The following is a 26,430-nucleotide window of genomic DNA, read 5'->3' on the forward strand; positions in this document are numbered from 1 at the left end:
CCGTCGGGATGCGGTATCCATGGCGACAGAGGAGCGGCGCCCGTCCACTTCTGTCCCGGCTTCGGCGAGCTTTGTGAGGATTTTAACACGAGCGCCCGTCCACGCACGCAGTCGCTCAGGAAGAGGAACAGGAAGTCTCTTCTTCACTGAAAACACAAACGTATAATTATCCTGATAATAAGGCTGTTTCCTGTTTGGTTGAACCAATCAGCACGGCCCGATCAGTGGTGGAAAGTACATTTAGGTACAGTTTTAGTATTGAGCAGTACAGTACAAGTATTTGTACTTCACATGAGTATTTCCATTTTCTCCTCCGCCACGTCTCAGAGGGAAGTGTTGGACTTTTTACTTCACTACATTTGTCTGATAACTTTGGCTACTTTGCAGATTCGGATTAACAATTCAGAATATAATCAATAAATAAATGATGGTGTATTATTATCGGCCAAGACTTTATTGATCCCTCGGTGAACCCAGCAGAATAGAAATGAATTAAAAAGAGCTCCACCTTCACCAGCTGCAGCATTAAAGTGATGAACACATGAATGCAGCAATAATTATATATAATAATAATAATTATAATCCAGTCATATATATATATATATATATATATATGATTCTGCATAACGAGCACTTTTACTTTTGGTGCTTTAAGTTTATTTTGATGCTGATACTTTTGTACTTTTAAGTAAAATTTTGAATGCGGGACTTTTTGTGGTATTTCTACTTTTACTGAAGTACAACTTCTACAGCTGCTCCAGGGGCCCCAGATCCTGAGGGGCCCCCAAAAACACCCAGTTCACTGCATGTCAACTGGTTTTGGTCATTTTCTTCATTGAAATTTGTTGCACCATTAAAGCGAATATCAGCTCAGGCAGGTCTGGTATTATTAGCCTGCTTTAATATTTTACTGTATATTGAGCTAATAAAGTTGTGTTTGATCAACTGATCACAAAGTAACACAAATGAAGCATTACTGCAGCATCGCAGCACTGGTTGCACTGGGATTAATGGGAACCCGGAGGCGACAGGATGAGTGCACGCTGTCCGCACTGAGCTGCTTCTGAAAGCTGTTTACATGCGAACTCTGGCGACACGCAGCGAGTGAGACTGGCGACGTAGCGCTCATTCAGACGCGAGACGGACACGTTAACTCGCCGTCGCACTGACGAACAGAGGCTCGTGTCTGGAAGCGGCTCGCTGTGCTGCTCTGTTACACATTTGATCCGTTTTCAAACTACCGAATGAGCAGAAAACGCCAGCGAAACTGCAGCTCATAGTCGCAGCAACTCTGCTGACATTTGTTGACCAGTTTTATTTTCGTCTTCATCCACACAAAGAAGCTAACTTGAGTTTTTTTTTTTTATATTTATAAACCATTGTGAAAAAAGACCAAAGTGGAGCGAAAGCCTTTTTTAATTTTAGTCGGTTTAGTGTCGACGTAGTCTGAGTGACAACAGCAGCGGGCAGGATTTGTTTTACTCTCTCGATGGAGGACGACAGGGGAGACGATGTGAAGCAGCTTCTTTTGTACACTTTAATTTAGTTAGATTTGCCTTGTTGTTGACATTTGTTCACTGGTTTTCCTTGATTATGAAACACTTGACTTTGTCCTGAAAAGAAGCACACAAACAAACCGAGTTACTATAAATGTGTGAGTCCTGAATGAAGACACCTGAACTCGTCGCGGTGAAGCGATTCCTCCGAGGGTTGCTGGGTGTCGGAGCAGCTGTGCGACGCTCTGTCGGCCTGTTTGCGCCTGGACTTTCTGTTTTTAGCAGCTGAATGAACCGAGGAGCCGGCTGAGGCCGCTGCAAAGCCTTCTGGGACCAAGATTGTTGGTTTGCTAAAAGTTTTTGCCACAGTCGGCGAAACCCAGATCTGTCTGAATATAGAGGAATCTGATTCAACGGGACGTTTATGGGACAGATGGTTATTGCGGTTCCCGTTAGTCTGGCGAGTCCCGCTGAGCGTTCTGGCACTGCTGGACCGAATGTGAGCCGGCTTTTGCCCAAATATGTCAAATTAATTTTTTTTTTGTGGGAGAAAATCAGCTGCACTGTTTTGATTGACCTGAAATTGGTCACTTCTGGCCATTCATCACGAACCAAGCAACCAGGCGGCCGTTTCGGCTCTCTGGGTTGGCTGATCTAGTGCGACGCTTGCAGTGGAGGCAGGAGGACATTTGACAGCGCAGAGCAGCTTAAAGTGAGCGTCCGGTTAGGGCTCGTAGGTGCGAGGGGGGGAGGTCAGGGGTCACCGAAAACATTGTGTTTCATTGTGAGCACGAATCTTCAGGGAAATCTGCTCAGCAGTTGTTGAGATATCTCACTCTGGACCAAGCGGACGGACTGACAGACAGTCGAACCGAAATCACCAAAAGATAGCATAGCAGTAGTGTGCTAAACATTTTAACGATGAAAAGGGAAACATTAGCATGCTAACAATGCAAACAAACACAAAAAACAAGAAAAATTGCTGCACTTCTGTAATTAAAAGACGAGTCTGGTGATAATAAATGTTTTTGTTATTGTCAACAAATCCAACGTGCAGAACCAAACCAATAATGAACCGATCTACTAACAAGTATGCCCCAAACACTCACTACAGCACCACATGTGGATTCATCCGCCGCTGGAAATAGTCCCCAACAGATGCTCTGTTTCCTCCTGTTGGTTGAGCAGCAGTTTGAGGAAACTACTGAGCCTTTTTAAACAGGAAACTATATATTTAAAGATTTACGTCTTCAGCAGGAACCAACGGGCTCGCAGCTGCATTATTTAGAAAACCAACTCAGAGATGGATTTTCTCTGAGTGTTTACAGGAGCTGTGGTGTCCTCACCATTAACAGTCTGTCAGCGAGCTGCTGCGATCTGCTGCTGAGTGATCGATCGCTGCGCTCAAAGCTTTGCCCCCCCCCCCGCTGACACCCACACATCCAACTTTATGTTGTGTCAAAAGTGGGGGGGGTGCTGATTATTCACTTCCTGTTTGACACCTTCTGCTGCGTGCAGCGTGCAGGTGGAGCTTCGAGGCAGATCTGCTCCCCGGTAATAAAACAGAAGTTGTTCAGAGGCAGCAGCAAACACACATCCATCTCGGCGAGGGTTCCACGCCTGCTGGGAGAGAAAACAGAGCTGTTAGAGCTCCTGTCGGGCCGCCATCGACTCCCAGAGGGACACCGAGCCTGCAGGACACACTGAGACAAACGTATTCATCTCCCCCTTCATCGTCACCCCCGCCTCGCCCGTTATCATCAGAGGGGGGAGTGACGCCTGCTGCTGCTGCTGCTGCTGCGATAAAGCAGAGTGACAGCCCGCTGAGAGAAGTGCAAATTGTTTTCTTCCCCTGGATTTATCTGATTTATTTCACTCAGAAGTTCACTTTGTGCAGCAGTTTCTCTGTTCTGACCCCTGCTGGTCTGATCAGACCGGTGCTCACCTGAGCAACAGGTGAGATCAGGTCAAAAGACTGAAACTGAGAGCGGAGAGCCAGAATGTTTGGCAATTTTCAGCGGTGGAAGAAGTATTCAGATCCTTTAATGAAGTAAAAGTACTGATACCACACTGTGAAAGTCCTGCAGTCAAACCTCTCTGCAGTAAAAGTATGAAGTATAATCAGCTAAAGTTCCTTAAAGTGTGACAGTGAGAGTCGTCCCTGTGCAGTAAAACGCTTCCTGTCAGTGTTTTATTATATCTGATGTTTCTGGATTCATATTCCTGCTGCATTCATGTGTGTGTTGCATTTTACTGCTGCAGATGTTTCAGGCTGAGCTCATTTTAACTGCTTTATATCCTGTTGGGCAGTTTAACCTGCAGCAATGCATCATGGTCTATAAGATCATCACGTGTCTGCAGCGTCGCCGTCCTGTGAGAACCTCGTATCTCTAAAAAGTCTTCCTGAGCTCAGAGAAACAGCCTGTTTTCAGCTCTGTGACGATGCGTTTCCCAGCTGATCCGAGGGGGGGTTAAAGAGTTTATTCAGCTTCAGGAGGAGGAGAGTTTCCTCAGCACGTGAAGGAAACTCTTCATCCTTCAGCTCATCACTAACACCTGGAGATACGCGGTTTCGACTGGACAGGAAGGGGATGAAACACTGTGATCTGTGAAGTAACTGAAGCCGTCAGACAAACGTAGGGAAAAGTCCAATATTCCCTCTGAGACGTGGCGGAGTGGAAGCAGAAAGCAGCAGGAAATGGAAATACTGCAGTGAAGTACAAGTACCTCGAATGAATACTTAAACACTTCATTTCCCATCAGCCCTTGTGACGCCTTTGACAGTTTGGGGGACCAGAAGGTACCAGATCTCTGCCAACACAAGAGAGAAACTGTCACAGAGAGGAAGTTTCAGGACCTGCCAGCAGCTCCGATTCTTTGCTGAAGCCAAGAGGCTGCTGGGAAATCAAATTTACAGCCTGAATTTATAATCTGCAACCAAAAATTCGTTTCATTCAGGTCATTCACTCCTCACTGTGATCTGAGCTGAGAGGGTTTGATGTGTGAAGCTCCTTACCGAGCCGGGAGTGCCGGCTCTCTGTTGCTATGCAACTGAAGTGAAAGCCCGTTTGAAGCTGGGCTGTCGACGGCTCCGACTCCGAGCTGTAAACCAGGAGACGCGAGGCACCGCGTCGACAGTCTGAAGGATTTCAACCTGCGACCACAGAGAGATTCAGACGTTTCAGAAGAAGCCGCTGGAGCTGGAGCGACCTCTGACCCTTAACAACACTGACCAACGTACACCAACCGGAGAGGAGGAGGCTGACAGACTCCAACAGGAAGACATTTTATCAGCCTAATCAACCTACAACAGGTGTACAATTAGATTATAACACCTTTAGATGTTTGAGGTCGTTTCTACGTCCGCTTCTGTCTCACTGCGGAGGTTCGATGACGGAGATTTATAAATCTGATGGAAAGAATAATATTTCTGTCTTTGTGTTAGTCGTGAATCCACTCAGAGTTGTGTGCGTCGGGTGCAGCTAACGAGGTCGACGAGGCCTCGCAGCAGCTCAGTGACTGACACTCTGTCAGCATCGACCTGAACTCTGTTTCCCTTTAAAGCGTCAGCAGCGCTGCATCAAAACACGAAGAGAAACACCGCAATAAGGCCTGCAGCTGCGACACAGAGGATTATCAATCTAATGACCTGAAATAAAACGGTTTAGCTGTGATAAGATGACGTTTAGCGGTTCGAGTTTCAGTGGAAGAGGGTTACACTTGACATACAGCAGTTTTATAAAAGCAAGCTTTTTGTAGCCGGCCACTGGTCATGACCTCGACTTTACCGCAACATTCAGGGGTGTCGACCCTGACTTTACCTTTCAAACTCAAACAAACAACAATAAATAGGACATCAAAAATCTACATTCATCACAAAACAGCCAAAAACCTAAATTACCTAAAGTCACGTAAAGTTAAAATGCACCAAACACCCCTCACTGTTCCACCACTTGGTCTCTCCCGGAGCCTTTAAGTTAGTGTTCAGACACCTGGAGAGCAGACGTGACAGCAGAGGCGACTGACGTTGCCTTAATGTTTGCTACTTGAAATATATGAATGCATGCGTTGCCAAACAATGAGAAATATTTAGAACATTTAGCAAAAACCAAACCAGCCAAATTAAACGAGCCACAGTGTCTGCAAAACACCACAAATATCATTACACGTATATGAAATGTAAATAAATTACATTTCACACCAGCAGTTTGTAGATGTTAGCCTTTCCACAGCACTGCGCACATCAGACTACAGTACACTAACAGTATCAGTGCCCCGTACCTGCGCCCGCAGGGCAGCAGGCCAACATGGTGTGATGTGAGCTACCGAGGTTGTACTGTTATTTATTACTTATACAAATAGACATGAAGCATAACTACAAACCTTTGCTGCTAAACTGAACTGTCTAAATCAAAGTGGTTTAGCTGTTCAAAACTGTACGAAACTGTCTGAGCTCCTAATTTGAACTGCTTGTATAGTCGCAAAACTAAACGGCTAGCTAACCTGAACCAAACTGGTTAGGCTGCTAAAATGAACCGTTAGCTAAGTAGAACCAAAGTACTTAAGCTGCTAAACTGAAAAGTTAGCTAACTTAAATCAAAGTGGGTTAGCTGCTAACCTGACAGAAACGGTTTGAGCTGCTAAACTGAACCTGCTGAAGGTTCGCTAACAGCTTCATTGGACCGTCAACGAGTTTCACGTCACATTCAGTTTCCTGTTATTATCGCAAAATCCTTTGTGAGAAATGTAACGTGTGATCTTCAAACCTTATGCTCATGTCACCGAACAGTTTGAGCTGCTAAACCGGTCTGTTGGCTAACCTTAACCAGTGTAGTTTAGCTGTTAAAATGTAAGCTTAACCAAAGTGGTTTAGCTGCTAAACTAAACCCGCTAAAGGTTTGCTAACAGCTTCATTGGACCGTCAGGTGAAAATGTCATTTTCAGTTTCCGGCTGGTATCGTATAATCCTTTATGGGACATGTAATGTGTGCTCTTTAAACCTTATGGTCCTTTCTCTAATTTCAAGACACTTTGTACCTAGAAACACAAAGCGAGCACAGGTGTTTGAGACAGAAAGGACTACAGCGAAGATTTGATTCATTAAACGCAGTAAACAGGTTATACTTCAGCAGGACTCTGGTCCTCAGTCTGCGCCTTCAGAGCAGAAAGTGAAGGTGAAAGGAGTGCTGTGCTAATAAACCACAGCCTCCATTTCACCTCCTGACCTGCTCACCAATTTAACAAGAGCAGAAGAGATGGGCTGCTCGGAGAGGAGCAGCTGATTAACTCCCTCAGGAGGTGGAGGAGGCGGGGGGTGAGGCGGGGGCAGTGGGTGGAGAGGTTTCCATTATTCTTCTTAACGTCGTGCTAGCATTTGCAGTCTGTTCTTCAGTCTGGGTGTGAGGATGACCCTGAAAGCGTTCTGATTCAGTCACTTCAGACCCAATGAGTGAAATATAGTCCTGCCAGGATGTGTGTACACGTCTTTCCTGCAGATCTACGCAGGGTGTAATATGTAACTGTACTCTCGACAGACACGTTAAACCTCCCAGAGATTCTTCCGTATAGATAAAAAGAAAACTGCCACTCTCCTGTGCAGACGGAGCGGCGTGGTCCGGCCCTCAGTCGAGCAAAAATTAAGTGATACAAAACAAAAAATGTCTGGAAAATTGCGTTTCTAGCGACGGCAGTTGCTCTAGGGATGGCAGCGCAGGTCGGTTGTTCACCAATTTGGTCCAGATCGAAATATTAGATGGACTGTCATGAAATTGGTTGACTGGCTTTTCCTGTAGCGCCACCATCAGGTGTCCAATACAACACTAATTACATTCCTGTCAGCCTCGGGAGCAGCCTTTTGTTTACTGCAAATTATCAAACGTTAGCATGCTAACACACTAATTTAAGATGGTGAACATATATGTGCTAAACATCAACATGCTAGCATTGTCACTGTGAGCGTGTTAGCGTGCTGATGTTAGCATTTAGCCTCACAGAGCCACCAGCATGGCTGTAGACTCTTAGCTGGTCTTTTTCCATTGAAAAGACACATCAGCAGTTTATTTCTGTCCACAAATGTCTGTAATGAGAGTCTGGAACAACGCTTCACAGTAACAGTTCTGCAACTTTATGGGTCTATAATTTCCCAATAATTTCATTGAACTTTTCCTGTAATTTGGTGCAAATTTCAGGAGAATAAAAACAGGTTTTTGAGTTCGTTTTGTGAAGTTTATCAGCAGTTGTTGGATTCCAGAAGAATTTCTGTCAAGGACAAAGTCCATATAAACCCAAGGAAATATTCAGTCATGTCTTCAGGAAACGCCACGGCGCCGTTTCTGTTAAACACAACACTGGGAAGACTTGAATATTTCTTAATATAAGACTGGTTTAAGAAATTAAGAACTGTAATATCACCTGGTTGCAAGTGAAAGTCAAAAAGGCTGCAACACTGACAGAAGCGCCGCCACTGGTCTCCTCTCACTTGTTTGACCTCTGACCTCTGTCTCCTCCAGGAAGGTGTTGAAGCAGATTCCTCTGGGCGACCTTCGACCCGACGAGACAGTCCGAGCTACACAGGAAGCCCACCTGCTGTCTCAGCTGCACCACCCGGCCATCCTCACCTTCTACCACAGCTTCCTGGAGAGAGACGCCTTCTGCATCGTCACAGAGTTCTGCCAGGTAACACCGACACTGAGCATCACCTGATCTGAGAGCCCGGGAGAAGGAGTTCAGTTTCCCTCTGAACGATCCCGGGACCGTTTGAGAGGTTTTGGTGTCAATACTACACTTGAGTTTTACTATCGATGCTTTGATACTTTGCTTTGACGAATATATTTCTACAAAACCCATTTTTTAATTTTTTTTACTATACAAGATGAGCTAAACTTTTTAAATTCATCAGTGTTTAATTTTGTCTGAACACAAAGCAGCTGTACAAAATCTCTGACTAAATAAAATAGAAACAAAAATTAGCAAAATTACTCGCCTGAGGAAAAATAAAGGACTAAGAATGTGACAGAGAAATTCGATGCCAAGTTTCGATAACCGACAGATTCGATATTCGGTGCTAAAGACACATTTTGCTCGGTATCCAAAACGTATTGAGTGTTGATCCCCAACCTTACACTCTTCACCCACCTGTTTCTGAGATATTTCAACAAGTGTAGCAGACCCAGGACTCTCTGCCCGGTCCGGGCTCGTCATTTCTGCCATGAGCCGATTTTTGATTCTGTTAGAGAGAACAACAGATTAGTTACAGGTAGTTGAGATTAGTCCAACGCTTAGTTAGCTACGAAACACAGTCTGTTATGCTGCAGTTCCTCTAACGTCCACTAGACGCTGCTGCAATCAAACTCTGACTTTATTGAAGTGAATGAGAAAACCTCTGACTTCTCTCTACAAACACAAAGTTCAGCTCTCTGCACAGGCTTATTTTTAAGAGGAGTACAACTTCGGTTTTGGGTTGTTTTGGGCTCGTTAGCCTGTGTGCAAACCCTCACACGCAAAGACTATGGACACTATGGAAACACAGCATTACAGAGGCAGTGATAGGCAAGACCAGATGCAGAGACCAGATGCAGAGACAGAGATCAGTCCAAGTCGAAACAACCCGTGACACTGAGACAAGTTTCAGATAATAGAAAAAATGCCTCATGACCTCACTTCATAAAGTGATCTGTGAGCATCGTTTACATCCATCCACCCATTTTGTGCCTCTTATCCGGGGCCGGCAGCAGGCTAAGCAAGGTGGTCCAGACGTCCCCCTCCCCAGCAACGTTTCCCAGCTCCTCCTGGAGGATCCCGAGCCTTTCCCAGGCCAGATGAGATGTTCTGGGTGTCCTGGGTCTACCCCGGGGTCTCCTGCCAGTTGGACGAGCCCGGAAAACCCCAAAAGGAAGGCTCCTGATCAGATGGCGCGAAGGAGCAGCGGCTCTACGCCGAGCTCCCTCCGGATGCCTGAGCTCCTTCCCCTCTCGCCAAGGCTGAGCCCAGACGCCCTACGGTGAAACTCACGCCGGCCGCTCGTATCCGCGATGTCATGCTTTCTGTCTACCCAAAGCTGGTAAATCGAAAGCATTACCGCCTGTGGATCTCACGCTCCGTCTCACCCTCGCTGGTGAACAAAACCCAGAGATACTTGAACTCCTTGACTTGGGGCAGCCCCGCTTACATGCAGAGTGCAAATGGTGACAGTGTCACGTTTCACAAATGATTTGCAAATTGCAAACAAATGTTCGAGCCCCGCAGGGCTCTTGAACGTGAAATTCGTATTATCGCAAAAGGAAATGGCCTCATGTTACAAATCACAGCAGTGAAACGGGCGCCTTTCTTGTTTGATGAAATCAGCTGCTGCTGGAAACAGACAGGAAATGAGCCGCAAAAACCAAAAGTAGGAGCTAAAAGAGGCTGAAAAGCTCCGTAGAGCTGCAGATTCACAGCAGAAACAACTCAACCCCGTGAACAGAGTTTCTCTGCTCAGTGTTGCTTCTTTTCATCTTATTTTTTCCAAACATCCATCATTTCTGTTATGAGCATGTGAGGTAAAAGATTAAAGAGAAGCAATGATCTGAAATTGAATCTCTCCCTTCCTCCCTCCATCTTCCTCTCTGTTTCATTATATTTCTCCTTTCATCTCTGCTGTCTGGATTACAGCAGGTGCTGTCGTTACTCTCGACCCTCTCCTCTCCGCTAATGAATCTCTCCCTCCCACACTCGCCGTATTCTCCTCGAACGCGTCACTCGCTGGAGATCCCCTCGTTATCGGGCTCTCGTCCCCCCTGCAGCGCTGCTCTGCCCCCCCGTCAGAGAGACTCATTTCTCTGCTGCTGCCTGTTTAGTCTGTTGTATCTGCACACCGGTATAACCATAAACGCGGGCAGCTCTGAGGATTCATGTGCCACCAAACACAGTTTCACATTTTTCATACACTTTGATTTTCTTGAATAAAAAGTCTACACACACACACACACACACACACACACACACGAGCACTGTTGAATTCAGAGGCTGTCCAATCAAAGAGCCCATGCACTCAGAGACCCTCAGAGCTATTGTTTCTGGTCAGACCATTACCCACAATCCCCTGCAGAGCTGTGGAGGACTCAGGGGTTTCACTGCAGCCTATTAGAGAAAAAACCGAATGAAGAAATCGAGCCTGGTTCAGCAGAAAAAACTCACAGACAAAAGAATGAAACAGAAAACGCATTTATATTTATATAGCAGATTTGAAATGGTTTTAAAAATGCTTTTACAGAAAATACAAGAGGAAAAAAACACTCAACAATAACTGGACCTTCATGTGGTTTACTGAGCCCATTCAGGCTCCTAACAGGATCTAATTAAAAGTGTCTCTCATCGAGGGTTCGGTCTGGGACTCGAGAACGTCGGACCCCAACAAGTGAGATGTGTCAGTTCCTTTAGAGGCTTTTTCCCCTCAAAAACGTTTTATTACCACGATTTGACAATGTTCATAGTGAAGTGAAGCCGAACTGAAACAGGAACTTTCAGGTTCTGTTACACAAGTAAGAAAACCTGCCTCAGTCTGCGGTTAGTTCACGCGTCTGTAATAACTGTGGGACAGTCGAGCGTCAGCGGTTAGTTCACGCGTCTGTAACAACTGCGGGACAGTCGAGCGTCAGCGGTTAGTTCACGTGTCTGTAATAACTGCGGGACAGTCGAGCGTCTGCGGTCAGTTCACGTGTCTGTAACAACAATGGTTAGTTCACGTGTCTGTAACAACTGCGGGACAGTCGGGCGTCTGCGGTCAGTTCACGTGTCTGTAATAACTGCGGGACAGTCGAGCGTCAGCGGTTAGTTCACGTGTCTGTAATAACTGCGGGACAGTCGAGCGTCAGCGGTTAGTTCACGCGTCTGTAATAACTGCGGGACAGTCGAGCGTCAGCGGTTAGTTCACGTGTCTGTAATAACTGCGGGACAGTCGAGCGTCAGCGGTTAGTTCACGTGTCTGTAATAACTGCGGGACAGTCGAGCGTCAGCGGTTAGTTCACATGTCTGTAATAACTGCGGGACAGTCGAGCGTCAGCGGTTAGTTACAGTGTTGGTAAATTTTCTGGATACGATGCTGTAAGTACCGGCTGTTATTCCGGACATGTGAACTAACCCCGCCCCCGTCTCGCTGTCAGGATCGGGACCTGGACTGTAAGCTGGAGGAGGTGAGACGAGCTGGGCAGAGCCTCCCCGAACTCCAGGTCATCGACTGGCTCCTCCAGCTGCTGCTCGGCCTTCACTACATGCACGACAGGTGGGGATACGGTCGCCGTGGCAACCTGCATTCCTCCCCTGCCTCCCCCTCTTTTCTTTCTTGTCTTTCTGCTCTCTTTGCATATTTGACGTCTTCTGTGTAATTAGGATAATTAGCTTCATTGTCGACCTCACAGCATTATAGCTGGAGGTCAAAGGTCAACCAGTCAATAGATGTAATGGACACATTCAGCCTCTGGTCAAACAGCTCCGCACGTCACATGCTCAATCAGCCAAACAATAATTAAGTGAATCAATCAATAAACAGCCAGATAAATAAATCAGATGTCTTTTTGTCCCGTTTCTTTGACTGCTGCGCTGCTTTCTGCAGGCGAATCCTCCACCGAGATCTGAAGGCCAAGAACATCTTCCTGAAACGAAACTTAGTTAAAATCGGTGAGTTTCCTCCTCTGCTGCTGCTGCTGCAAAGGCTCATGGGGCTTTCTCCCCGTTTGTTTGAAATCTTACTGAACATACATGTGTGTGTGTGTGTGTGTGTGTGTGTGTGTGTGTGTGTGTGTGTGTGTTGGATGTGGGTTTGTTACAGATTCCCTCATGCTGCTTTCAAACACTCCCTCTCTAACAACAACAAAAACTCTGAAAACAGGATCATAAATAGAAACGAGCCTCCAGTTAATAATGAGTCCATATTTACCCAGGGGAAAGTGGAGTCACTGTCAGCCAGTAATATCTGGAGTGGAAACTCAGCAGACTGTCGCTGCTGTCTGCAGTTTTGGACTTTGACCAAACTCTGATGGCAGTTTGTAGTTTGCTGATCACCAGCTGCACACACGGACCAGAGAGGCTGTGGACAAAACTGAAAGTTAGTCAAGAGAGAATAAATTAGTAGCTGTTGGATATCTATGCTCCCCAGTTTTTACTCGCTAACCTCTCAGCTCGCATCTTAATTCAATCTTTTGTTTACACAAAAAACTGTATTTCTACTCTGTAAGCTTTATAACGCGCGGCAGCGTATTGCTGCCACCACGGCTCGTGTGTCTCTACAGACAACGAAGGCCTTGATTCATATAAACTCCCTGTCAGGTCGCCTTTAAATGTCCTGATCTCCTTCCTGCTCCCCAGAGGATGAAAGCTGTAGATTTTCACGACCTCTCCTCGGTTTGGTGTTCCTCGTCTGTTTCCAGGTGATTTTGGTGTCTCCTGCCTGCTGATGGGATCGTGTGACCTGGCCACCACCTTCACAGGGACTCCATACTACATGAGCCCAGAGGTGCTGAACCACCAGGGATACGACTCCAAGTCTGACATCTGGTAAACTGTACTTAAAGTATACGTCTGGTGTTATAATACATTTTTCTCATTGTCAACAAATCTCATGAAAAGCGTGATACTTTCTGACTTCAGTACTTTCTGTGGAGCTGTGAGAAATACGTTTTTTGTAGAACCAGTACAGCTTTGTTTTCCTCTGATGGGATTGGCTTGGAGCTGGAGGGCGTACAGGTGTGTCAGGTGAAGGATGAATGGACTCCTGCAGGTGAAGAGCCGCAGGAGGGAAAACAAATACCAGCTGACGGTCGCCTGTAGTTTATCTCCTGCGTACCGAGTGTTGCAGTCAGTGACGGCATGTTACCAAAATGTGAATCTGGGTGATGAGACTGAGGCGCGGCTGCAGATATTCGTTCCACAGCTGACAGAGGAAAACAAGCAGAAAGGACTCTGAGTATCCTGTAAATCTGCTGACAGGCAGCAGGCGGGACGACAACTCAAACACACCTGAAGTGAAAACAGCTGATACATGACACAGGCCTAATGAAGGAAGATAAGAAGGAAGTGAAAGATAGAAGGGTATGTTGACTATGATGCTCGGAGTTACAGTTTCTCTCCATCAGATGTTCCCGCAGAGACTCTTTGACCTAATTTACACTCATCTGATCGTTAAAACGCATCCCAGTGTAAATTCATCTGTCTCTTCGAGACGAAAACATAATCTGTACTCCTCCCACAGTGTAACTCCGTCAGTAAGAGATCTGTGACCTCACCAGGGTCGTTTCTCTGTGATAACGGCAGCTGAAGTTACATTCAAATCAGCTGTCGTACTCTCATTAAAGCGACAGCGATTTAATCAGTGGTGGAACGTAACTAAGTGCTGAGAAAACTCTCCTCCTCCTGAAGCTGAATAAACTCTTTAACCCCCCCTCGGATCAGCTGGGAAACGCATCGTCGCAGAGCTGAAAACAGGCTGTTTCTCTGAGCTCAGGAAGACTTTTTAGAGATACGAGGTTCTCACAGGACGGCGACGCTACAAACACGTGATGACCTTATAGACCATGATGCATTGCTGCAGGTTAAACTGCCTTTATAACAGTATATAAAGCAGTTTAAATGAGCTCGACCTGAAACATCTGCAGCAGTAAAATGCAACACACACATGAATGCAGCAGGAATATGAATCCAGAAACATCAGATATAATAAAACACTGACAGGAAGCGTTTTACTGCACAGGGACGACTCTCACTGTCACACTTTAAGGAACTTTAGCTGATTATACTTCATACTTTTACTGCAGTGAGGTTTGGATGCAGGACTTTCACTTGTAGTGCAGTATTTTCACCGAGTGTGTCAGCACTAAGTAGGCTACACTTTGCTTATAATAGTTATAATTTAAAAAATCTTTACAAGACAAACCCCTGAATATTTATCTGATTTATTTATGAGCTTCTGTCATCACTCAGACTCCTAACAAAATGTTTTATAGACAAATCAAACAGACGTCAGTGTCCTCGACTTGTCTGTGGGAGAAACAGACAAAACATTAACTCTGACAGCTGAAAAAACTTTCCCAGCAAAGAATCCAGTCAAACAGAGCTGAGAGGTCAAAGGTCATTTTAATCAAGCTTCTTAATGAGAGAAGAGTCCACATTCGTTAACACACCTCACACACACAGAGTGCTGACAGCAGTCGGAGGTCAGTTGTTGTAATTAGTGAAGAACAGATCAGTGAGGAGGAGGATGAGGAGGTAATTAGCAGCAGGAAGTGATGAAGGTTTCTTCGCTTTCACACTGACAAACTTCTGCTGAGTTTCACATGAAGGTCATCGGATTACAGGAATAACATATTCCAGCACAGATGTTTGCTGTGTAACAAGTATGATCCTGAACATGATCAACACTCATACCTCCAGCAATCTTTGACATGCTCCTTCTTCAGCATGTAGTACTGTAACGTCATGTAGGGAGCCAATCGGAGAGCAAGGGGGCGGGGCCTGAGGGTAGCAGCACTGACAATAATAATAATGATTTAAACTACTTAAAAAATGAAAGAATGAAATTAAATTTTGCAGATGTGTTATCACTTAGTTTCATAAAGAAGTCAAACTTTAAACCTGCATTAATTCATTGTTTGTCCAGCAAAGCAGTCTCTTAACTCGGCATCTGACATATTACCTTATAAAGGAATTGTGAGGCTTAGATAAAGACCTTATTTCAATACAACCAATCAAATCTTGCACGAAGCGGTGACATCAGCGTTGTATCATAGGCAGAGCGGACGGTCACAGCTACACAACACAAGAGCCACAGACTCTGAACAACAACACACATTAGCTTCATGCTAACGTCTCCTTCTCCTCTAACTTAAAAACGTGAACACGTGACCTGTCCTGCAGCTTGTAGAACGAGTCACATTCACCAGGGAAAAGTGCTCTGCTGACTTCAGTTTGCAGGCTACACAGCTAATTAGCTGCTCAGCTGCAGCACATTAAAAAGCATGTAAACGTACCTGCAGACATCACTTGGGTCCGGTTAGATGCTGGTTTGGTTCTTACTCTTCAGTACCACCAACAACACGCAGTCTGCCCATCACATGTAGACTACAGGGCAAGTTTGTTTACACCGGCGCTCTCTGGTTCCCTGCGGTGTAACACCGGCGCTCTCTGGTTCCCTGCGGTGTAACACCGGCGCTCTCTGGTTCCCTGCGGTGTAACACCGGCGCTCTCTGGTTCCTTGCGGTGTAAGACCGGCGCTCTCTGGTTCCTTGCGGTGTAAGACCGGCGCTCTCTGGTTCCCTGCGGTGTAACACCGGCGCTCTCTGGTTCCTTGCGGTGTAACACCGGCGCTCTCTGGTTCCTTGCGGTGTAAGACCGGCGCTCTCTGGTTCCCTGCGGTGTAACACCGGCGCTCTCTGGTTCCTTGCGGTGTAAGACCGGCGCTGTCTGGTTCCCTGCGGTGTAACACCGGCGCTCTCTGGTTCCCTGCGGTGTAAGACCGGCACTGTCTGGTTCCCTGCGGTGTAACACCGGCGCTCTCTGGTTCCCTGTGGTGTAACACCGGCACTCTGGCAGCCTGCCAGCTGCTGTCAATCAAACACAGACAGGTACACGCCCCTCCCGCTGGCTCAGAAGAAAAGGAACATTTCTGATATTTCCCCAAAGACCATAGTTCTTATGTTTAATAATAATAAAAATATTAACAATACATTTTAAAAACACTTTTTGGATGTGAAAAGGGGGATGTGATTTCAGTTACACTTTAATACATCCATCTTTCAAATGGGTGGCACAGACCCACCATCCCTACGCCTATGGACGCCACAAAACCAAAGCTAAAAGAGGCTAAAAAGCTCAGTAGAGCCGCAGAGATGGTGATAAATATTTGTGGGTTCATCACCATTTTTTCCCCCATTTCTAATATATATATTATAGCAGATTTAAATTGTTTTTGTTTACTTACACTTATATATATCACGCCTCTAGCAGCAGCATCAGAACAAACTTTAAGATAGTTAGTCAGTTGATGGTTCTATCCAACACTTTCATATTGTGGCTTTTATTTATTTATTCTTTTTTTTAGTCAAATGATGTTGAACTCTGAGGTTTGTCTTCAGTTTGTTCCCGACCTTGTTAGTACGACATGATTTGAAGATATAAGTAATTAGTGTGGATCAGTAATTACTAATAAACTGACATGTTAAAGTATTAATAATGGAACAGAAAAATGTAGTTAATTAGTAATTACTGAATGATAGATCTGGTGTTCGTTCATGTAGATAATTAGTAAAGAGCAGAAAGCAGATTCACTATTGTTACTGAGGTGATGGATGTTGTTCTGTTGGTTGTTAGTGAGCTAATAAACAGATGGAAGTAATTAGAGAGGAGACGGCAGAAAGTGAAGCAGGTTGTTAATTAGCTAAACAGAGTGAAGATAGAGAACGGAGAGGAGGCTCGAACTGAAGAACAAAGACGAGAAAAACAGCATGTTATGTTTTTCCTTCTTTTATTAAAGAATTGTTTTTATTTATTTAGTTTTATCTCAGATACATCTGCACCATTATTACCTTGGTACCAGACCTGCTGCGCAAAATCTGTGATTGTTCAAAAACAATCAACCAATCAGAGATTTGTAGGTGGGCAGGGCTGGACACGGACAAAAAATTGACCCTGGCATTTTTCAAACGACATCGGTCGAACACCACCCACCAGTACACCAGCCTTGCGGTCCCCTTAAATATGCTTACTGTACTATTCCCCCAAAACACGACGAAGCTGAGGAGTAAGTGCCGTGGACCAGTGTACTCTCTCGCTCTTGACCGACTCCCTGGTGATCAGAGGTTGCTGTGGAGTACACAATATCCAAACTCAAGTACAAGTAACTGTCAAAGAAAAAGCTCTGCTAGAAGTCGAAGTATCATTTCAAATTATTTAATACAATTTGAGTATACCCTACAGACAGTAATAACAGTAATCCATACCATATGTATATCATAATAGTTACCACATTCCTGAAAATAAACATGGGACAACTTTGTTGCCTGTTGATGGAAAAAAATAAATATTTTTTTACCCTGTACTACGCTAATACATAAGCAGGCATACATTTTAGCATAGTAGAGCTACATTTGTAACTTATTTTACAGCCTTTTCACACATCATTATCAAGGGAAACTGTCAGGTATGCACTCAATTTTCATAATCTTAACAGTCCACATGATATTTCACTTTATTTTCAGGTTGATTTTCTTACTAAAGTGTCTCCGAACATCGTTCTCTTACTGTCCAGACACCAGAGTCCAGACGAGAGAAGAGAGGAGTTGATAAAAATGTTCACACACTCATCTAAGTCTTCAGTTATTACTGTGGCTCAGTGCAATTAACTTAACGAGCAGCAGCGGGTGCTTGGTTGATTGTTTTTGCCCTGTGGTTTGCCTCTCAGGTTACATACATGTACAGGCTGCAAGGAATACCTGCAGACACAACTCAGGGCTGAAAAAAGTTACTTCCCACCACGTTTTTCAGGTTAAAAATAATTTAATCTGTATTTTTTATTTACAGTTAATATAAAAAGGTGCTAGAATTAAACATAAGATAAGACAGTGAAGTTCTCTCTGTGGTCAAGATGCAAATACAACATTATCCATCATAAAAGTATCAGGTAGCTATAAAGGAAACTGAGAAGAAAATAATTTGAATGAGTAGGGTTACTATTATATTATCATTATTGTGAAAAGCACAATATCCAATTTAAATATCCATAATTTATAATGTTACATATATAGTGTTTGTGTCACTACAGCACTGTGAGAAGCCTGCTGCCATATTAGACTAAAATCAAATGAGCAGAACTACAAGAGTTTTGTTTTTGATCCGAAATGTTGTGAAAGGCCTGCAACACCCTCCTCCATCACCTGCCATCTTTAATCTTCATGTCACAGCAGAGCAAAGAGTTTTTACTCAGAGATCTAGGAGTGTGGAGTGTGAACGCAGACTGAGGCTTCACTGCATTTTAATCAGACCTCAGTTCAGCCGGCTGCTGCCGTCTTACTCATTCGCTCACCCAAACCACACAGATGTGCATCATCCAACACTGCAGTCTGTTTTCAATAAAACCGGTTCATGTGGATCGACTCGTTCATTCATGTAAAAACATTTTAAACTGAGTGCAAAAGGTGCTGCAGAGGTAAATGGACTGCTGGAGCTCATTTTGGTATTTTCATTCTGGATCCATCTGCTGATTCTTTTCTCCATCAATCGATTGTTCAGTTTGGAAAACTCGTGAAAACAGTGGGAAACGCCGTCACGACGACCCAGAGCCCAAAGTGACGCCTTCACCGTGTCGTCGTGTCCGAACGACAGTCCAAAGCTCGACGTTATTAACAAACATTACAGTTATTATGTTGTGTAGTACGATCTAATGATAGAACCCACAATGCAGAACACACAAGCAATAGTGAATAAAGTCACTCTTTATTGACAAGCACAAGGTGGAGGGGAAAGGGGTAAGATCTTCGGAGCGGAGTCCTCCGTGTTGTCTTCATAGGAACCGGAAAGGTAATGGTAACCTTAGTGTGTAGACTGGTGATGGGCCGTCAGCGTGAACACCAACACAGAGCAGGACGGTTTCCCTGGGTCTGGCTCCGTGGATAGGTAGATGGGAAGAAGCACAGTGGAGTATAGGCGAGGCAGGAACAAAGACGACTGTAGTCACCGGCACAGAATAATCCTGTGGCAAAGACCAGGATTACACGAGATATCAAACACTCAATAGTTGGTACTTAACTTGGAAATAATCAGGAGCCGTGACGTAGTGGTCGTACTAGTGTACGTGGACGACCTGGCGTTGGTGTTGTGGGAGAGCCTGGTATTTAACTGTGGAGGCTGATGAATGATTGAAGCCAGGTGAGCCGGTGATCAGCAGGTGTGGAACCCACGGAGTCAGACCAGGTGACATAGGCTGACACAGGGCTGGAGGAGATAAGGTGGCAAACTACCACATATTACAGTCATTCAGAGGAAAAGCAGCAAATCTGCACATCTGAGAAGCTGCAGCCAGGAAGTGATTTTACACGAAAAATAACAGATAAATGTAGTGAAGTAAAAAGTTCAATATTTCCCTCTGAGATGTAGCGGAGTAGAAGTAGAAAGTGGCATGAAGTGCACTTAAGTAAATGTACATAGTGGAGGATTTCTCAGGAGTTGGTAGAGACCAAAAACAGAGCTAAAAGAGGCTGAATACTGGACTCTCATTCATCAGGTGACACCTTCTCTTGGATTTCAGTTTCACGCTGATCATAGAAACAAACTGTTGTTTCAGACTAGTCATTTGTGTGTTCAGATGTGTGACTGGTGTGCAGAGCGTTGATGTAAAGCAGTTTGAAACAGCTGATGTTCCCGGTGCGTGTTGACCTGCAGGGCTCTGGGCTGCCTCCTCTATGAGATGTGCTCCCTGACTCACGCCTTCCAGGGTCCTAACTTCCTGTCTGTGGTAATGAAGATCGTGGAGGGAGAAACCCCGACGCTGCCCGCCGGATACTCTCAGCATCTGAACTCTGTCATGCAGAGGTGAGGAGGAGACAACACTGACTTTACTGTGAAGTCACTGAGGGTTTGTTTTAGTCAGACAACTCACAAGGAATTGATTTAATAATATGCAAATAAGAAAGCAAATACTGAGCTCAACTCAGACTGTAATACACTTATCCTGAGAGGAAGCTAAGACTTTGGAGTGCACAGATGGGCTGAATCCAAATGTCTACCCTCCGGACTTTTGGACTTTGATCACACGTTACTTTGACAAGTTCACCGTCATCTCTGTGAGGGCGCAGGAGGATAAAATGCAGCATGAGATGATACTTAATTCATTTTTATGGATATGAAGTTCTCGACCCTGTAACCTGTCTCAGTGTATTTTTCTGAACAGTTCTTGACAGTATTGATATTTGCAGTTAATGCAAGGTCTGCTGCTCTACGTTAGAGACAGATGCTTAAAACTTTTACGTTAGATACAACGTGTTAATCAGTGAGCTTTAGAGGTAGATGTATTTCTGAACTTCAGACAGAGCCAGGCTAGCTGTTTCGCCCCTTTTCCAGTCTTTATGCTAATCTAGGCTAACCACGTCCTGACTCCAGCTCTGCACTGAACACACAGACATGAGACTGATATCCATCTGAACATCTCACTCTCAGAGAGAAAGAACTGTTTTAACACTTGTGTTTTGTCTCTCTTTGAACCAGGATGCTGCAGAAACATCCAGCATCCAGACCGTCAGCTGCAGAACTCCTCAAGACCAAGTTCATGGAGGAAAAAATGAAGGTTGAACACTTTAAACAGAAACTTAACACACACAGTGGTGTGCAAAAGTGTTTGCCCCCTTCCTGATTTCTTATTTTTTTGCATGTTTGTCACGCTTAAATGTTTCAGATCATCAAACAAATTTAAATATTAGTCAAAGATAACACAAGTCAACACAAAATGCAGTTTTTAAATGAAGGTTGTTATTATTAAGGGAAAACTAAATCCAAACCTACATGGCCCTGTGTGAAAAAGTGATTGCCCCCTAAACCTAATAACTGGTTGCTCCACCCTTAGCAGCAACAACTGCAATCAAGCGTTTGCAATAACTTGTAATGAGTCTTTTACAGCGCTGTGGAGGAGTTTCGGCCCACTCATCTTTGCAGAACTGTTGTAATTCAGCCACATTGGAGGGTTTTCAAGCATGAACTGCCTTTTTAAGGTCATGCCACAGCATCTCAACAGGATTCAGGTCAGGACTTTGACTAGGCCACTCCAAAGTCTTCATTTTGTTCTTCTTCAGCCATTCAGAGGTGGACTAGCTGGTGTGTTTTGGATCATTGTCCTGCTGCAGAACCCAAGTTCGCTTCAGCTCGAGGTCACGAACAGATGGCCGGACGTTCTCCTTCAGGAGTTTTTGGTAGACAGCAGAATTCATGGTTCCATTTATCACAGCAAGTCTTCCAGGTCCTGAAGCAGCAAAACAGCCCCAGACTATCACACTACCACCACCATATTTTACTGTTGGTATGATGTTCTTTTTCTGAAATGCGGCGTTACTTTTACGCCAGATGTAACGAGACACACGCCTTCCAAAAAGTTCAACTTTTGTCTCGTCAGCCCACAGAGTATTTTCCCAAAAGTCTTGATGATCCCCAAGACTTTCGGGAAAATACTCTGTGGAGACAAAAGTTGAACTTTTTGGAACTAATATTTAAATTTGTTTGATGATCTGAAATATTTAAGTGTGACAAACATGCAAAAAAATAAGAAATCAGGAAGGGGCCAAACACTTTTGCACACCGCTGTACATATGTAGGATGTTTCTGACAAGCTTTGACATGGCATGGACAAACAACGCATTATGATGTTTAATCTGGAGGACCTGTTGCATGAAGCGGTTCAGAACATCAAGAGCTGTTTTTGTGTAGTTTTATGCCATTTAACAATGATAACCGATCAGACCACAGCACAGCAGTGAGCGTGTTTATCTTCAGTCCGGCTGTTTAACAGCTAAGTTTTCTTACACCTACAACGTGGATTAGTCCGTAGCTGAAGACAAATGCCGTAGCTGGTGAGGCCATGATCATGTGACCAGGCGTTAATGTGACACGTGTTTGTGATGCCTCTGCGTTAAATCAACACACGATGGCGTCCCAAGTACGTGTTTAATAAACACTTGGTGGCGCTAAAAGCAGGTGAATTATGAGCCGTTTTGCTTTCCATATTGTTGTGGCAGTGTGCGTATCTGGAGCACAAGCATGTATTTGCATGTACTTTTACTACATGCATCAATGTACTCGGTAGGCGATTTGTTCATTTTTAACAGGGGGGGGGGGCTTTTTAATCAGAAGGAAGCCTATTTTTTGCAACCCTTGCATTTTTAGGGGCATTTACAGCAACAACAAAAAACGTTTCTGAGCACTCAAAGACACTTTTGGTCCAACCTCTGTTCATTTCTGACCCGGCCCCCCGTCTGCTGTAGAGAATATAGATAAATTGTTGAAAATTATTCAATTCTGACGGAGCGTTTCTATTTTAAAGGCTTTTCTAGCCTTTACGACGCTGCTTTAGCGGCCTGTGACGCGAGTCAGTGACTGAGCGGCGGAAACAGAGCTTTACATGTTCAGTCCTCCCACAGGCGGCTCAAAGCCAGCGTGTTTCATATGTTCCGAGATCGCGGCGATTATTAAAAGCGGCGATGTGAAGCGCCACGACGAGACAAAGCGGAGCAGCTTTTGAGCAGGTTAACGAGGGGGGCGGGTTTTGGTCATTTTGCTAACAAGGGGATGGCGTCCCCCCCCCCCCCCACCTCGTCCCCCCTCGTCCCCCTCAAATCGCCTACTGAATATACTTGTGCTTGCACACACACACACACACACACTATTACCCATTAAACCATGGTAGAAAATTACTCACATTCATGCATTTTATCTCCGTTCTCACACACATAATAACGGATAAGGTGAGGACCGTGTATGTGTGTGTGTGTGTGTCCGCAGGATGTTATTGTCATGCAGTTTGTTATGAATCACAGCTGCAGGCTGGATGCTCCTCTTTGTGGATACGCAGGGCACCTAAAGAGCGATAACACATTTATGGACTCGGTTGCCATGGTTTCCACTGAAATATCGTTATGCCGATGGGATTCATTACTGCACCGCGGCACTATGGGATATCATTAGCAGAGAAGGGTTTCAGCCGAGGATCCTCAGCTCAGAGTAAACCTGTAGAAATGCAGACGATTGGTCGGCCAAACAGATTTCACTTCACTGATCTGCTCCAAAGGGATTTCATAATCTCTTCTCTTATATCTGTGCACATGGATTCAGGTGAAAGTAACTCTTCACACTAAACCTACAAATGGAAATACAAAATGGAGTCTGGAGGTCAGACAGAAAGCAGTTTTTGGCGTTTGTGTTTTGAGCGTAACTACGTACATCTACTCAGGTGCTGCACAATCTGAGGTACTTCATGCTGCTGTCTACTGCTACATCTCAGAGGGGAATACTGCACTTCTTACTTCTCTGCAGTTACTTTACAAATTAAGATTTTTACACACAAAACATACGAAGCGTTCACAAAATGCGATGTTTGGATATTTGAGTCCAGCTGAAATGATCCCGTTGCTTCCTTGAATCTGTGTTTTTACAGAAAATGAAGGACAGGTTTGTCTTTGTGGCGTCAGACGGAAAGAAAGATGCTGAACTCATCGCCAGGAACATGTAAGACTCTTCCTCCTCTCCCTCCTCATCGCTCGTTTCTCGTTTTCCTCTTCTGCTTTATCTTCATTTTCTCCTCCTCTTCCTCTTCTTCATCCTCTCCCTTCTCATGTTATATTTCCTCTTTCTTCCTCCTCCTCCTTCTCTTCTTCTCACTGTTATACCTCCTCATCGTCATACACCTCACTTAGACGCTCATCTACTCCACTTTACTTTCCTTCTTCATCCCCTCATCCTGTTCTTCCTCTTCCTCTTCTTTTATTCTTGCATCACTTCCTGTTGTTGTCCTCCTCTTCCTTCTTGTCTTCCTGTTTCTTAGTTTCTTCCTCTTGTCCTCACACTTCCCTTTCACGCTGCTTTTTCTCCTCCTTTTCTTTCCTGCGTCCTTATTTTCTTCATCCTCAACTCTTTCCTCTCCTCTTGCCTTCTTTTTTAATCTCCTCATCTTCATCCTCTCCCTTTTCTTCCTCCTCTCACAACACCACCTCATTTTCACCTTCCTCCTCTTTCTCATCCTCCATTCAACTTTACATTTCTTCATCCTCCCCATTTGCTCCTCTGCTTCCTCTTTTTCGTCCTCCTCCCCATCACATCTCGTTGGTCTTCCTCTCCTTCATTTTCCCTCTTCTTCCTCTTTTCTCTCCTTTTCTTCCCCCTTCTTCATCACCTCCTGCTGTGCTTCTCATTTTCCTCCCTTCTCTTCTTCCCCGACCTCCTCTTCCTGCTACTGTTGCTCTTCCTCGCCCTTTATTTCTTATTCTTGCTCCTCTCCATCTTCCTCTTCCCTCTTTCAATCTTTTCTGTGTTACTCCTCTACCTCCCCCTCTTATTCTTCCTGCTCCTCTTCTTCCTCCTGGTTTTCCTCTCCTAGTTTTAGTTTAGTCCAGCGGTTCCCAACCTAGGGGCCGGGCCCCTCCGAGGGGTCACCAGATGAATCTGAGGGGTCGTGAGATGATTGATGGGAGAGGAGAGAAGAAGAAATAAGTTCTGAAACACGACTTTGTATTACTTTTTCAGACTTTTCTCTAATCTGTGCGTTTTATTTGTAAAATATTAGATCATTTCCCTCTTTGGGCCTCAAACTATTTAAATGACATCATCTGAGATTCAGTTTATTTATTTATATAGCGCCAATTCATAGCAGAAGTTATCTCACTGCACTTTTCCTACAGAGCAGGTCTAGACCGAACTCTTTATAATGTTATTTACAGAGACCCAACAAATCCCACCATGAGCAAGCGCTTGGCCACAGCGGCAAGGAAAGACTTCCTTTAAGAGGCAGAAACCTCGAGCAGAACCAGACTCAATGGCAGAAAATTTAAATACTCAAAATTGTACTTTTGTACAGTACTTTGCTAAATGTACTTAGTTACTTTCCACCACTGAGAATGCAGTGATTTGATTGGACTGTTCCAGATGATTGACAGGTGTGTGTGTGGTCGTCTGCAGGCAGACGAAGGTTCACCTGCAGACGCTCAGGGAGAAGTCAGAGGTGGAGAAGATGACGCCCCGAGAGAGAATGAGGCTCCGCAAACTGCAGGCTGCTGACGAGAAGGCCAAGAGACTCAGGTAACACACACACAGGTAACACACACAGGTAACACACACACACACACACACACACACAGGTAACACACACACACACAGGTAACACACACACACACACACACACACACAGGTAACACACACACACACAGGTAACACACACACACACACACACACACACACACACACACACACAGGTAACACACACACACAGGTAACACACACACACACACACACACACACACAGGTAAGACACACACACACACACACACACACACACACAGGTAACACACACACACACACACACACACACACAGGTAACACACACACACAGGTAACACACACACACACACACACACACACAGGTAACACACACACACACACACAGGTAACACACACACACAGGTACACACACACACACACACACACACACACACACACACACACACACACAGGTAACTCACACACAGGTAACACACACACACACACACACACACAGGTAACACACACACACAGGTAACACACACACAGGTAACACACACACACACACACACACACACACACACACACACACAGGTAACTCACACACAGGTAAACACACACACACACACACACACACACACACACAGGTAACTCACACACAGGTAACACACACACACACACACACACACACACAGGTAACACACACACACAGGTAATACACACACAGGTAACACACACACAGGTAACACACACACACACACACAGAGGTAACACACACACACAGGTAGGAGTCTGAAAACAGAGCGGGACGACAGCAGGACCGCGGACCTGTTTCTGCAGGACTCGACATCTGACACGTGACCCGAGCGTGTTTTTACTCCAACAGGTGGCCAGACAGATTTCAGACCGGTTACACGCAGATAAGGATTTCTCGGAAACAGAGACTGTAACGTGGCTCCTCGCCTCCGTCACCTCCATCTGGCACCAGCAGCATGACACACAGCATCTGATGATGCGTAGAAACACTTACCTGTGTAAAAGCGAAACACCTGACTGGTTGACCCGTGGAGCGGCGGCTGTCAGTAACAGTTCACACACGTTAATACCACGTCTGTCAACGTCCGGCAATAACAAAATCTCACAACATCACTTTTAAACGTTTATCACTTGGTATTTTGTACAA

The 26,430-nt window shown here is 44.9% G+C and overlaps 1 protein-coding gene and 2 long non-coding RNA genes across 9 annotated transcripts in view; 1 reads left to right on the plus strand and 2 right to left on the minus strand.

The window, feature by feature from the left end:
- The window catches only part of nek11 (NIMA-related kinase 11), a 64,804-nt gene that overhangs the window by 6,490 nt on the left and 31,884 nt on the right, over positions 1 to 26,430 (plus strand). For 6 of the 7 annotated variants that reach the window (XR_006379098.1, XM_044206867.1, XM_044206870.1 and 3 more), the window contains exons 3-10: positions 8,006 to 8,171; positions 11,636 to 11,754; positions 12,085 to 12,149; positions 12,899 to 13,025; positions 19,899 to 20,048; positions 20,721 to 20,799; positions 23,653 to 23,723; positions 25,170 to 25,289. Coding sequence is in view for 6 of the 7 variants with exons in the window: in XM_044206867.1 (XP_044062802.1) it covers positions 8,006 to 8,171; positions 11,636 to 11,754; positions 12,085 to 12,149; positions 12,899 to 13,025; positions 19,899 to 20,048; positions 20,721 to 20,799; positions 23,653 to 23,723; positions 25,170 to 25,289 (897 nt within the window). In the remaining variant the exon portion in view is untranslated. The remainder of the gene's footprint in view (positions 1 to 8,005; positions 8,172 to 11,635; positions 11,755 to 12,084; positions 12,150 to 12,898; positions 13,026 to 19,898; positions 20,049 to 20,720; positions 20,800 to 23,652; positions 23,724 to 25,169; positions 25,290 to 26,430) is intronic. The other variant, XM_044206868.1, reaches the window with a different exon arrangement.
- LOC122881107 lies at positions 2,476 to 7,987 on the minus strand. The gene is made up of 2 exons (XR_006379100.1): positions 7,908 to 7,987; positions 2,476 to 3,116 (listed from the first exon to the last, which is right to left on the minus strand). It is a non-coding gene; the product is annotated as an uncharacterized LOC122881107 (long non-coding RNA).
- Positions 8,098 to 9,606, minus strand: LOC122881106. The gene is made up of 3 exons (XR_006379099.1): positions 9,156 to 9,606; positions 8,631 to 8,721; positions 8,098 to 8,199 (listed from the first exon to the last, which is right to left on the minus strand). It is a non-coding gene; the product is annotated as an uncharacterized LOC122881106 (long non-coding RNA).

Source organism: Siniperca chuatsi, linkage group LG9 (assembly GCF_020085105.1).
Source record: "Siniperca chuatsi isolate FFG_IHB_CAS linkage group LG9, ASM2008510v1, whole genome shotgun sequence".
In the NCBI taxonomy this organism is placed as follows: domain Eukaryota; kingdom Metazoa; phylum Chordata; class Actinopteri; order Centrarchiformes; family Sinipercidae; genus Siniperca; species Siniperca chuatsi.